This window comes from Callorhinus ursinus, unplaced genomic scaffold (genome assembly GCF_003265705.2).
Source record: "Callorhinus ursinus isolate GAN/ISIS: 27379988/994484 unplaced genomic scaffold, GSC_fseal_2.0 scaffold81, whole genome shotgun sequence".
Classification (NCBI taxonomy): domain Eukaryota; kingdom Metazoa; phylum Chordata; class Mammalia; order Carnivora; family Otariidae; genus Callorhinus; species Callorhinus ursinus.
In genome coordinates this window covers 2,006,564-2,020,352 of record NW_027397143.1, presented here as the reverse complement: position 1 = coordinate 2,020,352, position 13,789 = coordinate 2,006,564, and the positions used below count along the sequence as shown (strand labels likewise).

At 42.2% G+C, this 13,789-nt stretch overlaps 1 protein-coding gene across 2 annotated transcripts in view; it reads right to left on the bottom strand.

Annotated features, from left to right (window-relative positions):
* Window positions 1-2,564: 2,564 nt before the first annotated feature.
* Window positions 2,565-13,789, bottom strand: part of ZNF354C (zinc finger protein 354C) — a 36,119-nt gene continuing 24,894 nt past the window's right edge. Inside the window, exons 3-5 of one of the 2 annotated variants that reach the window (XM_073887606.1) lie at window positions 9,962-10,088; window positions 9,391-9,486; window positions 2,565-4,901 (exon numbers count right to left, since the gene is read on the bottom strand). In XM_073887606.1, coding sequence (XP_073743707.1) covers window positions 3,487-4,901; window positions 9,391-9,486; window positions 9,962-10,088 — 1,638 coding nt within the window. In that variant the 3' untranslated portion in view covers window positions 2,565-3,486. The remainder of the gene's footprint in view (window positions 4,902-9,390; window positions 9,487-9,961; window positions 10,089-13,789) is intronic. The other variant, XM_025862690.2, reaches the window with a different exon arrangement.

Below are 13,789 nucleotides of genomic sequence, written 5' to 3'. Positions count from 1 at the left end.
TGCTCCATGCATTCTCTCTAGGGTTTTTATTTATATCTGGTGGGAGAGAAAGGTGGCAGGTGCATTTAAACTGGAACAAGAACAGTTTAACTCAGTCGGTTAAGCATCCAACTCTTGATTTCAGTTCAGGTCTTGATCTTGGGGTCATGAGTTCAAGCCCCACATTGAAAAATAAAGTGGAACAAGAATGAACCAAAAGTTATTTTATTTCCAATGATTACATCCCCAGAAGATAAACTCTCAAATAGGAAATTTATGTGAGTACAAAGGAAAAATTCTTTTTTTTAATTTTTATTTATTTTTAAAAAGATTTTATTTATTTGACAGAGAGAGACACAGTAAGAGAAGGAACACAAGCAGGGGGAGTGGGAGAGGGAGAAGCAGGCTTCCCGCGGAGCAGGGAGCCCGACACGGGGCTCAATCACAGGACCCTGGGATCATGACCCGAGCCGAAGGCAGACGCTTAGCCATCTGAGCCACCCAGGTGCTCCTAAAGGAAAAATTCTGACTGGAAGCTTCATCACATTATGCAATCACTTTTTGCCTCAATTTTTTATTAAAATTATAAGCATACAGAAAAATGTAAAGGATGACCAATGAACATCTCTATATCCTCCACAAAGTTGACTAATTTTTCACAACAGTTGACTAATTTTTTACATATTTATCTGAAAATGTGCTGCAGACACCATGACTTTTTAAACTTGAAAACTTTTACATGCATCTTCTAAGAATAAGGACATCATCCTAAATACCTCAAGACCACCATCACTTCTAGGAAAACTAAACATATGACAGTATCTAAAACCCATTCCATCCTCATACTTCCCCCAAGTACCCCCTCCCAAATGTCTTTTATAGTTGCTCTAATTTTTCTGAATCAGAAGCCAACTAAGGATCACAACTTGCTTATGACTCTTGAGTGCCTTAATCTAGAAGTTTCCTTTTTGTTCTACTATGTTGGCTTCTTGAAAAATCCAGACCAGTTGTCTTGTACAAAGTCTCAAACTCTGGGTTTGTCTATTTCCTCATCGTGGAATTTGACTTGTTGCTCTCTTGTCTTTCTTATGAATAGGAGCATAAATCTGGATAAGAGGTTTAATTAGATTTTCATTAAACACTCTTGGCAAGAATACATCACAGATGATCACGTGTGCTTCATACTGCATATCATCAGGGGCCACACAATGTCAGGTTGTCCCACCAGTAGTGAAACTCAGTTTGACAGCCAGATCTCTCCATTAGAAAGGTGTATCTTTTCTTTGCAATTGGTATTTGTGAACTTTGACACCATATAATGTTCCTTAATTTTTTTTTCACCTAATGGGTTTATCATCCATTCAATTTACCTAGTTTAATCACATGAAGGGTTATAAAAGTGATTTTTCTAAATCTGTCATTCCATATACAGTTAAAAGATGGCATTCTTCGGATTAGTTTATAGAGAGCTTTCCTTTTTTTTTTTCCCACCATTTTTTTCATTATGGGCTCATTTTTACTTAGCATGTTATAACCAATTAGATTGACTGTTATTTTTCATGTTTAAATTATCTTAAATTTGACCAGTGAGAGCACCTTCAAGATGGCTCCCGTGTCCTTCTGACATTATCTTTTGAGTGCTTTGTCTTGAAGTGCTATCTTTTTTATCTGTTTCATAAAAAGATACCTCAGACACATCTTCTACTTTCCCTGCTCCAGATATGGAATCAGCATTTCTCCAATGAGCCCAGGTTCCTTCTAGTGGGGAATAGCATTTGGAAACCAAGATCTGGGTACTAAGCATGCTCATTTCTACTGGATAACCAAATATGTTTTTCTCTAGAATATCTTGCAAATGACTCTGTCCAGTGTTAAACACTGAGGTCTTTTTAAAAGCTCATTTCCTTGTAAGTATACTTAAATATATAAAAAGATGTTTTCAAATGAGCTAAGGCAAGTCAAGAAACATGCTATGCTGAATGCCTGCATTTAATTCTAAAACCTTTCTCAGACAGAAGGTTCTAGCTACTTTTATTAGAACACTTTTTTAAATGATACCAATTGTGAAAGTGAGATATAAAATTGTGGGAAGTGCAATGTATGTTAAAAATATGGAAAATGTTTGGAAAGCCAATTTTAACTGATGACCAGAATGTGTAATAATAAAATATTCACATATCACTGTACACAAAAGAATTCCTAAAAGATGAATAACAAAAACAAACTAAAAGGCAATCTTAGATGTGAAAACCCCAAAAGCAATTTCACCATCTGGACCTAAGCTGAGTCTGAGGATTTATGTACAGTTATTACAAAAGCAGGTATAATTAGGGACATAGAAGAAAAAGAAAGAATGAGACTGTGCGATCGCAGTTGGGGGACCTGGTAAACAGAAATAAAGCTGCTTAAATCACTGCAATTGCGCCTAACCAGTTTACAAAATAAACAGTGACTAGTACTCTTAGGACTTGAGGTTGGAAGCCAATGATTATAATTCGTATCTATAATTATCCTAGAAAACCAGAGCTGAAAACTTAGATTCTAGCCTTGACTCCGCCCAATAGGCTTCAATTTTGTTAGTAAAATGAAAGGCTATGAATAAACTAAATGAAAATTCCTCCTGGCTCTAATAAGCTACCAGGTTTACAGTCAGATTCTGCAAATACATACCCTTCTGCAACAGATGAGAGAGTATTTGCGCGACAGTCTCCCTTGCTTTCGTTCACTGCACCTTCTATAATACTATCCTAAGACTCTATTCAGTAGTGTCAAATCCTATCAAATTAAGAAATAATATAAGGAAAAGGAAAAGAGATTCCATTTGGGCAAAATTTTAATTTCCAAAACGAAATTCTAAATTAATTTTTTAATCATCAGAGACTTTTGGAAAAAATATACATATATTCTAAAGCTATGTGTGTATGTCTGTATGTCCTATGTCCACATACATTTATATATACAACCTGCCGCTGAGGCAGTTCATAAAAAGTGAGCTTCATTATTTCCACATGAAAATTTGAATTTAAAGAATTCCTTTTTACCTTGAGTTTCTCTTTACAGAAAAAAGCGTGTCCTATGCTTGCTTGCCATTTTAGCAAATACGGCCTCACGCTTATTCACATTAACTCAATGACTAATTTAAAAGAAAATTCCTATCAAAGCTTGCTCTTAGAAAGGGAGTAAACTCTAATGAAACAAATAAAATGTATATGCCATTATTTTCATGTTTTTTTTGTTAGGCCTTTTATATTTCTTCTACGAATTAAACATTTTTTCTATGTTCTTAGAAACCTTATTAGCATTTAATGTTCTTAGAAAATTTGATAAATCAGTACTCTTCATAATCCTACTGATCAATTTCACCATGACTTAGTGGGAACTATCATATTTTCTCCAGAAGCAAAAAAAAAAAAAAAAAAAAAAAACCCAAAACATTTAATCTAATCCAGAGTCTGTGCCCTATTTATTATTCTCCGGTGAGGAGTCTTGAATTATTTGAGAGAAGAATTAAACTTCACCGGGCTTATCTGCTCTAAGAAATCTCTGATACTGAGTAAGGGAGGAGCTGTAGATAAAAGGCTTCCCATACTCCTTCCATTTATAGAGTTTTTCCTTCATGTGAACTTTCTTGTGTCTGCACAGGTTGGATCTGTAACTGTAGGCCTTCCCACACTCCATACACTTGTAGAGTTTCTCTCCGGTATGGATTCTCTCGTGTTCGGTGAGGAAAGAATATTGGCTGAAGGCCTTCCCACACTGATTGCACTGGTAGGGCTTCTCTCCAGTGTGAATTCTCTGGTGCCTGTACAGGTTGGATTTGCAACCAAAGGCTTTCCCACATTCTCCACAGGTATAGAGCTTTTCCCCGGTGTGAATTTTACGATGTTCATTGAAGGAGGAATACTGGTTGAAGGTTTTCCCACACTCGTTACATTGATAGGGTTTCTGGCCGGTATGAATTCGCTGGTGTTCGAGAAAGGTTGAGATGCGTGTGAAGGTTCTCCCGCATTCCAAGCACTTACACAGCTGCTCCCCAGTATGAAACCTCTGGTGTTCAGCCAGGGATGCAAACTGGCTGTAACGTTTCCCACACTCACTGCATTTATAGGGTTTCTCCCCTGTGTGGATTCTTTGGTGTCTGTGAAGTTTTGCTCTACAATTGAAGGCCTTCTCACATTCAGCACATTTATAGAGTTTCTCACCGGTATGAATTCTCTGATGTACGGTGAGGGTTGAACACTGGCTGAAGGCCTTCCCACATTCCTTGCAGTGATAGGGTTTCTCTCCGGTGTGCACCCTCAGATGCTTGATCAGGGTCGAACTGCTGCTGAACGCTTTCTCACATTCATTACATTTGTAAGGTTTCTCTCCCGTATGGATTCTCTGATGGGCAAGAAGGGATGATCTGTGGCTAAAGGTTTTCCCACACTCATCACATCTGTAGGGTTTCTTGCCAGTATGAATTCTCTGGTGTTCAATCAGATGGAGACTCTGGGCAAAGCTTTTCCCACATTCGTGACAAATATGAGGTTTTTCTCCTGGATAAATCTGGAAGCATCTCATTAGGTCAAAATTCTGTCTAAAATCTTTCCCAAAGGTGTAATATACATTGGGTATCCTTTCTATAGGAACACTCTGCTGTGTAACAAGAATTGTATTTATAAGTAAGCCTTTCCCCAATTCAAGACTTGTCTGCTTTACATCTCCACTCACGGTTTTTCTGTGGGAGGCCACCATTTGCCTAAGAGGTTTCTTTTGTTGCTCCTGTTCTGTCCCGCTCTCAAATCCCAAAGTTTGTCCAAAATTGGTGTCCCAGAGACCACACTTAATGGACCTTTTCTTTATTATTCCCTGAGATGTTTCTTCTCTAGAAATGCCCTGCCTGGGAGGCAAGGCTTCCATTTCGGGCCGAGTCTTGAGACCTGGAATGAGTCAGAAGCATGAATGACGGCACCTCTAACGGGATAGACATGCATTGGTAGAACCCTAAAACTGGCAGTAGTCCATATAAAAGAGCTCTGAAACCTCTTTTGGTCTCGAATATGGTCTTGCCTCTGGGGAAAAACAGAATGGGATGGAAAGAGAGGTGAAGAGGGGAAGGAGTAGTGTGGGAGAGTACAGTGGACAAATTAACACTGGAAATGGAAACACTGCAACTTGAGAGAAGTAAACACAGAGGCAAGAACTGGTTGAGCAGAGGGATGAGGCTACAGAAAAATGTCGGCTCGTAAGCTCCAGTTGGATACCGTGGGATACTTCAGTTAATCATTTTCTACTCTGTATATGGAGCAATGAAGCAGGTAACCTGCCTTTTTTTTTTTTTTTGAAGTTTACTTATTTTTTTTTAGTAATGTCTACACCCAATGTGGGGCTCAAAATCACAACCCCAAGATCTAAAGTCACATGCTCCACCGACAGAGCCAGCCAGGTTTTCTCCTTTCTATTCACATGTGGCTTTTATTAGGTTTTTCCCCATGCTCTCGCTGAAAGTCTATACACATTAATTTAAAAATCTCTGCAATGTTTTCCTTAAGTTTTGTGAATCTGTATGTGAATCTGACTTCCTATCACAATCTGTGAAAAGAGGACGTTCAGCTTTTAAAACTTACGGTGACCCTGAAGCAGGACTGTGTTGAGGATATCTGATCTAAATTCAAGATGCTGACTATAAAGAGGAGGAAAATACGGAATCAATCGGCCATGTGCAACAAACAATCTATCCCTGGTGATTGGAGGAATAAGAGTTCTTCATACCACCCTGTCATCACTTTTCTCCTTCCTATTTGGTCCCAAGGAGAAATAGATATATTTGTCTCTTCTAGTAAGCTGCAACCCAGAAGATTAACCTCCTTTGTAGGAATCTTTTTAGACTAATGAAAGTCTGCAAGAAATGTGGAGTCAGTATGCCCCAAGCCCCAAGCTCAGATCTGATGGTAAGTGGAAGGGTTTAGCTTGAGCTGATTCTAAGGAAGTGTGGGTTAAAATCTGGCTCTCTTTAATCAATCCATGATTGAAAATAGATTAAAACCAGGCCTTTGTAATGAGGTAATTGTTTGTACTTAAACAATAAAACAAAGTATAACTAGGTTATTTATATTAATAAAATCCATTGAGTTTTAGTAATAAAATATAATTTATTAAAATCAAATAGTAAGAGGAAGAAGACATACAGGCTATAAATCTATATAAAAATACAGATTTTTCTTCATGATGTTAATGGGAAACCCAGCAGTTTGGATTTTAAAGAATCAACCAGGGTACCTTCTCTCTTTTCATCCTTTGCCACAATATGGCCTTCCCTGCCCATCCAGAAACTTACCAGTCTACTCTAATCTCATTTTTCTAAAGAAATTTATCTAGTAAAGCCTAAATTAGCCATCTCTTTCTTAGAATTTCACAACATGTTTTACTTATATATTCTATCATTTAACTAATATATATTTATATGAAACCTGAAAATAATTCAAGTATTTGTTCAAGGAGAACAGTGGATATGTCTTACAGTTATTTGTTAGTCCCCTACTGTGCACACAAGCACACAGGTACATTAATGCATGTACATTAATACATTAATTACATTAAAAAGATAATGCATGAATGGGCAGAAGAAGTTGGAAAAATTATGAAGGGCAGGTGACCTGAAAAATGAAAAGAGATTCTCTCCTCTCATGCTGGACTCCTGAAACCTAATCAGTCATTTATTGAACAAATAGTGAATAATCAGCAAGGATAACATGAAACAAACAAATGACTAGACAGGAATAGCATGTTTCCCCTTGGCATGAGAAGTCTTGAGTGTGTAATTCAGGTCTGAGGTTCAGAGAACCAAGATACCAGCACTGACAGTATTAGCGGGGAGTGGTTTTATGAAGGAAGCTGGATAGTAAAGAGGGGATGGGTTTCAGCAGAACAAGAAAAGAGGACCCTGTGAGTCAGGACGCCTGAGCAAAGTCATCTGGGGGGAAAGTAAACCTATTTAGGAGAGGCCTATTTACTAAGTTAGGAAATCTAGGAGCGCCTGGGTGGCTCAGTCATTAAGCGTCTGCCTTCGGCTCAGGTCATGGTCCCAGGGTCCTGGCGGGAAGCCTGCTTCTCCCTCTCCCTCTCCCCCTGCTTGTGTTCCCTCTCTCGCTGTCTCTCTCTCTGTCGAATAAATAAATAAAATCTTAAAAAAAAAGAAGGAAATCCAGGTTGGAATTCATTAAAATTTTGATTCAACAGGATGAGGCCGAGCACAGGGTTCCTGAACAACAGGCCGAGGAACTCGAAGTATAAATACAGGTGTTGTACATTCTTCGGCAGGTAATAATAAGATGAAATGGTCATATTTGGGTTAAGTGGGCAGCTTGGACCAGCGCGAGGACAGAGTCGAAGCCGAGCAGTGAGGCAACTGCTGTAGTCTTTTTTTTTTTTTTTAAGATTTTGTTTATTATTTGACACAGAGAGAGAGCAAGCACACGCAGGGGGAGTGGCAGGCAGAGGAAGAGGGTGAAGCAGAATCCCCGCCGAGCAGGGAGCCCGATGCGGGGCTCGATCCCAGGACCCTGAGATCATGACCTGAGCTGAAGGCAGACGCTTAACGACTGAGCCACCCAGTCGTCCCAGGCTGCACCGAGTTCTTAATTTTGAGCCTGTCAGCACTGAGTTCATCATATAGGCAGCTCAATTAAATTCAAACACTCTTAGCTCAATGCAGGGTATTTGATGCCAGAGGCACAGAATTCAAAGAAAGACCTGGTCTCTTCCTTAAATATACACACTCCAGTTAGGAAAATAAATAATAACAAAGTAACTATAATTCCCTACAACAGATGCTGTCACGGATGCGTTCAAGGCACGGAGAAAGTGCCATATGAATGCGAGTGGTTGCGAAATGAACAGTGACTGGGAAGTGGGAGAAATAAGGAAAACCGACAGGTCAGGGAGACAGGTGGGTCTCGCACCACAAGAGGGTTCCCGGGAGGACAAGATGGAGGCGGTAATCCAAGAAGGGATGACAGACAAACTCAAGGAGTGTGCAGGTTTGGCGGGAACATGAGCTGGTGTGGAAGGGGTCACCGATTCCTGTAAAGCAACATGGAAACAGGCTATGAAGTAGGTTTAAGGTCACGGTAAGGAATGGGACGTGCCTCCGTGGATAACCAAGAAACAACAAAGTCTCCTAAGGCACAGGATTAACACACCTGAGTTTCGAGAAGATCGCTCTGTGGATGGTGCAGAGTGGGAGAGGAGAACAAAGCTCAGGGAGGGTGGGTAACTCTCCCATAGCGCAGACCACTTGCGAGCTGTGGCAGGCGTAATGTGAGCTTAGGAATGTCCAAATTCAAACCGTGATCTTAAGGGCTATCCTGTACTACTCACGAGCCTCTTGGAGAAAAATATATTTTAATAAAGGTGAAAAGTATTTGTGGAAAAAAAAGCCAATAAAGGCAAGAATCATAGATTAAAGGCCAAACCACAAAGACAGAAGCAAAATACTGCAAATCCATGTCACGAGGTGAACAGAAATGACAGAGGCGATCTAGGTTTCTGTCACTGCTCTTCAGCTCTCTGGCTCTGTGAGCAAAGTGTTTTACAACCTCCGATTATGCTGCTTCTTCTGATATAAAGAGAGGTATCTAAACTTGACTGTCTTCAAGTGATCCTTCAACTCCAATGACCTACAGTTTTAGGATCAAGACCAGGGAGGTTAGCCGGGGCTAGGAGTGTGCAAACTCCAGATCTCGGGGCCAACTCCAGCTCCGTTGCTGGAAGGCAGGCACACCTATCCACTTACCACTGTCTCTGGCTGCATTTGCATTGCAAAAGGGGAGTTAAAGGGTTGCGGTAGAGACCCCATGGCCCCCAAGCCGAACTATTTACCATCTGGGCCGTTGTAGGACAAGTGTGCCAACCCCTGGTCTGGAAAGGCTACGGTGGTCAAGGAGAGCTGGTCAACTCTGACAGTGGGATGTGACAGCCCAGTCTTCAAGGAGATAAAAGGGAAATGTTGAGTTAAGAAATCAGAGACACGGGAGCATTGACAACACTCTGAAATATGTGGTTGGTGAGAGAAATTACAACGAATTCAAAACAAGACAGAAGGTGTAAAGTATTTAAAATCTGTCAGGCATGAACCCGTGTAAACGCAGATGGGAAGAAAAACCATGAAGGCCAAGAGGCCAAGATGGCGGAAGGGAGTGGGCGAAGCCGCAGGAAAGGAAAAGAGGTAGAGAATGCGGGGAGTGTTAAGGAGGAGAAGAAAGAGGCCTACCTAAGGGCCTTCTTGATGCCAAGAAAACCGTTCCAAGCACAGAGCCTCTGGTCAGGAGGCCCTGGCTCAGAGTTTCCAGGAAGTTCTGCCAGCACTGCTTCCTCATGGCCAGCTCATGTATAAAAACCCCTGCACCCATTTCCCAGCCACTCACTCACCTAGACAGGCATCCCAAGGGAGTTCCCTGTCCACCACGCAGGGATCTTCTCCTTCCTGCAACTGGCAGATCACCTTCGGCCTTGAGAACGGAATCCCTGCTCGTGAGGAAGGGAACGCGGGTTGAACAGGTGGCATGAAGGGCAACTCCAGAGCTCACAAAGCAGAACCCACAGTGCGGAGGGGGTAGCCTGGGGAGGCAGAACAGGTAGCACCGGCGCTTCTGAGGGGCCTGGGCTCTCAGGGGATGGATCCGGAGGCGGGGCTCGGTTCAGAAATGAGGCGGGCCCCGGCTATGAATGCCTCTACCCTGGCAATCCTGTATGTTTCTCAGACTCTAAACGGGGACCCAGGGTTTGGAAGAGGAGGACACTGGTCAGGAGAGGGGGAGGTGGGAGGAAGGCAGAGGGAGAAGAGCACAGCGTGAAGGGTGGCCTGACATCAACACACACACTTTCCACTCCACAGAGATTCATCCTTTCCCAGGGGCACGGCAGGAGAGAAGCTGTGGACTCTGAACCCCAAAGAGGTAGCTCCCCCGGCAGACTCTCCATCATGAGGAAAGGTCCTTACCCAGCGAGACGAGGGTGCCGTAGTTCTCCAGCATCACCTCCCGGTACAGGGTTCTCTGCGCGGAGTCCAGGCGCAGCCACTCGTCCTGGCTGAAGAACACGGCCACGTCCCTGAATGTCACAGACTCCTGCAACGGAAACCCACTCCTGCTCAGCGGGACCAACCTCACCACCACTAGGGAGGTGCGGGGCTGTGCGGGGATGGGTAGCAACTGATCCTGAAAATGTCCCAGGATGCCAAGTATTTCACATCGACTATTTATGTTACTTTGGGGACCACCCAGCAACTAGGTCACAAATATCTACTGAGAGCCCACTGCGAGCCATGTGCTGGGAGGGTAGCAGGGAAAAAGGCAAAGTCTCTGCCAACGGGGAATTTCAATTCCCCGCCTGGGACTTATCAGAGTAACTGAGCACATACATTCACCTCCCTCTCACTCAAAATCCAAATTAAATGAAAGGGGGAAAAAATCAGAATACACTTAGAGCAAATGCCAGAAAACTGTGGAAATTCCATTAGCAGAACCGAAACAAAAAGGAATTTCTGAGCTGTAAAGCAAATGATAAGAATAATATTAGTTCATGTTTACTGGATACTTGTATGTTAGGGACTATGACGGGAGCTTTGTACACAGTATCTTGGCTGAGTTTCAGAGAAATCCTATTAAGAAGATACTTTTTTATAAGTAAATCACTTTGCAGATGATGAAACAGCTCAGAAAGGTGACGTCACCTCCCAAGGTAACCCTGTTAGAAATTGGTGGAGATTGGAACTGAATTCAGGCACACAGATGTCTAAGTTATACTGTCACATGGGTTTCCATGGTCTATGGAAACGAAAAGATCCAAAGGACCTGCAAGACTGTACAGGTGCCAAAGGGAACTGTGAGAAAAGGAAGTTCTTTCAAGAGAACCCCATTAAACCCCAAACTGTGAGAAAGCAGAGGTTGACCAGATGGCAACTCTTGTATGACAGAGCTGAAACTCACGAAAAATGATACATTTTGACCTTGTGATTCTACTTTGAGAATTCAACTACGAGAAATCCTCACACAACTGGGTAGGGATATTTGTTCAAGGATGTTCACCAGAACTTTACTGATAAGCCAACAGTTGAGGTAGGCTGAGTAATGAAACTGTGAACACTATATATATGACTAAAAGGACTCTGGGGGCACCTGAGTGGCTCAGTTCCTTAAGTGTTTGACTCTCGATCTCAGTTCAGGTCAGGATCTCAGGGTCGTTGACATCAAGCCCCACGTCGGGGCTCTGTGCTGAGCAGGGAGTCTCCTTAAGAGTCTCTCTCTCCCTCTGCCCATCCACCGTCCCACCCTCTGCTTATGCTTTGTTTTTTTCTAAAAAAAAAAATTTTTTTAATAAAAAAAGGACTCTGAAGATTTTTTTTTTTAAGTAGGTTCCACGCCTAGTGTGGAGCCCGATGTGGGGCTTAAACTCACGACCCTGAGATCATGACCTGAGCTGAGATCAAAAGTCGGATGCTTAACCAACTGGGCCACCCAGGCTCCCCTTAAGGATTTTGAGATGGGAAGAGCCTGGATTATTATCCAGGTGGATCCAGTGTAATCACAGTGATCCCTGTTAGGACCCAAGAGGAGTCACAGTCAGAAGAGGACAAGGTGGAGACATGAGGACAGAAACAGACTGAAGTCATGCACTTTGAAGACGGCTGAAAGGGCCCCAAGACAAGGCACGCAGGCTGCCACCCGAAGGTGCAAACAAGGCCTGGAAACAGATTTCCCGAGAGCTTCCAGAAAGAGCCAGCCCTGATAAGAACTTGACCTTAAGCCAGTGAAACCAATTTCAGCCTTTGGACATCCAGAACTGCAGGAGAAGAAATTTATGTAGTTTTAAGACACTGTGTTTCCGGCAATTTGTTACAAGAGCAATAGGAAACTAATAATACAATGGTGAAAAATTGAAGACCGCCTACAAATCTATCAACAGGGGAATGGGTAAGCAAATTATAGGACACTGATTCCATGAAATGTTTTATATATAACACCATTAAATAGAATGAGGTAGATCTGTATGGCTGACCTTGGAATTTGACCTTGACACACTGTTGATTCATATGAAAACTTGAGCTGCAAAACAATCCGTATTTGTTGAAAAATTTTTTACCTATCTACCTTCTATACAGATACATTTAGAAGAATACAACAAGCTGTCCACCCTCATTATTCTTTCATGTTTGTGGAGGGACAGAAAAGCAATCTTTTATTACTTTGTACCCTTACATTGTTTAACAGGGTGTGTGTGTTTGTTTTGAAATTTTCTCGATTCCATTTTCACTTGTGTATTGAGTTTTCAACTCCACCTCTTTGCGTTTGTAGTGGTTGCTCTGAGAATTATAATATACATTCTTAGTTCTTTGTGGTCTAGTTAGAGCTAACACTTGATTTCACACAGAATGCAAGAACCTGCGAGTATATGGGAATGTCTACCACCCCTTCCTCGTGCTGTCCCTGTTAGAAAGATGCTTCCAGTTCAGACAGTTGACAGGACTCACCAGACCTCACCAGGTGTGCTCACGGCAGGCAGTGGGTACGATGCAACAAGATAGAGAGTGCACTGAGGCCCTGGAGGACCGAGAGATGTTCCACGAATCTCCCCTTATTTGCACACACGGATGAGGCTGTGTCCTTGGGCTATATGATAAGAGTTCAAAGGGGAAACTGTGAGCAGGGGCCTTTTGTGTATCAAGCAAGGCTTGTCAAACCATGTAGGCCAGCTGCCAACCGTCAGTGAAGAAGATGACCCTGAGGGTAGCCAGGGGCATTGGGATCTTAAACAGCACATCCACTGCCTTTATCGTGCCCAGGGGTCAAAAATCAGCCATCCGGGCATCCCCAGAGATAAAGATAGAGCTTTTCCAGTCCAGACACAAATGAACTCTAGATCCACGGCTGTCATATGCACTATATTCACCTACATTATAAACTCCATCATTCAGTATATTTTTGCTCTAAACAATCGTAGACATTTTAAAGAAACTGAGAGGAAAAAGTATTTCTATATTTATATTTATAGCCTCCATTTCTAATGCTCTTCACTTGCTTGCCAACATGAGAATTCCCATCTGGTATTATTTCCTTTCAGCCTGAAGAACTTCCTTCTGTCTTCATTCTTAAAGACTACCTTTGTTGGTTATAGAATTCTGGGTTGACAGTTTCTTTCTTTCTTTCATATAAAATGTTATTCTATCGTTTCAAATGAGAAGCCAATGGGCATTCAGACGCTGATGCTCTGTATTTTGTATAGCATCTTTATTCTGTCTGCTTTCAAATCTTTGGTTTTCAGTAAATTAGTGGTCAAAAACAAAACAAAACAAAACAAAACACTGGCTCTGGGTTGCAAAGACCCTCCTCTCCAGCTTCCCTTAGCTACAACCAAGACTGTCTCTCCAGCTCAGACAGTGAAGAGCCCTCCCTCTCGGCAGAGGGCAGCCCAGTCATCGCTGGATGTTGCTTTGCACTGCGTTTGCTGCTCTTTACATTCTGGTTTTCTGAAACACCCATCTCCTTGTAATTCGAGAATCAAAGCAAAGCCTAGCCTAGTGGGCAAGAGGCATACCAAATTTGGCAGGTCCTAAAATAAAGCTGTTGCTGCTTATGATGACGATAACAATCGTAGGAGCCAGTATTTACTGAGAATTAACATGCACTGGTCTCAGCATTTTACATACACTTCCTCGGAGTGTAATGTTAACTGTATAGATGACCTTGTCTGGGGTCAAGGCTGGCCGTGAGGCCTTGGCCAAGTCATTTGCTTCTCCATGCCTCAGCTTCCTCACTTGTAAAATGTAAAA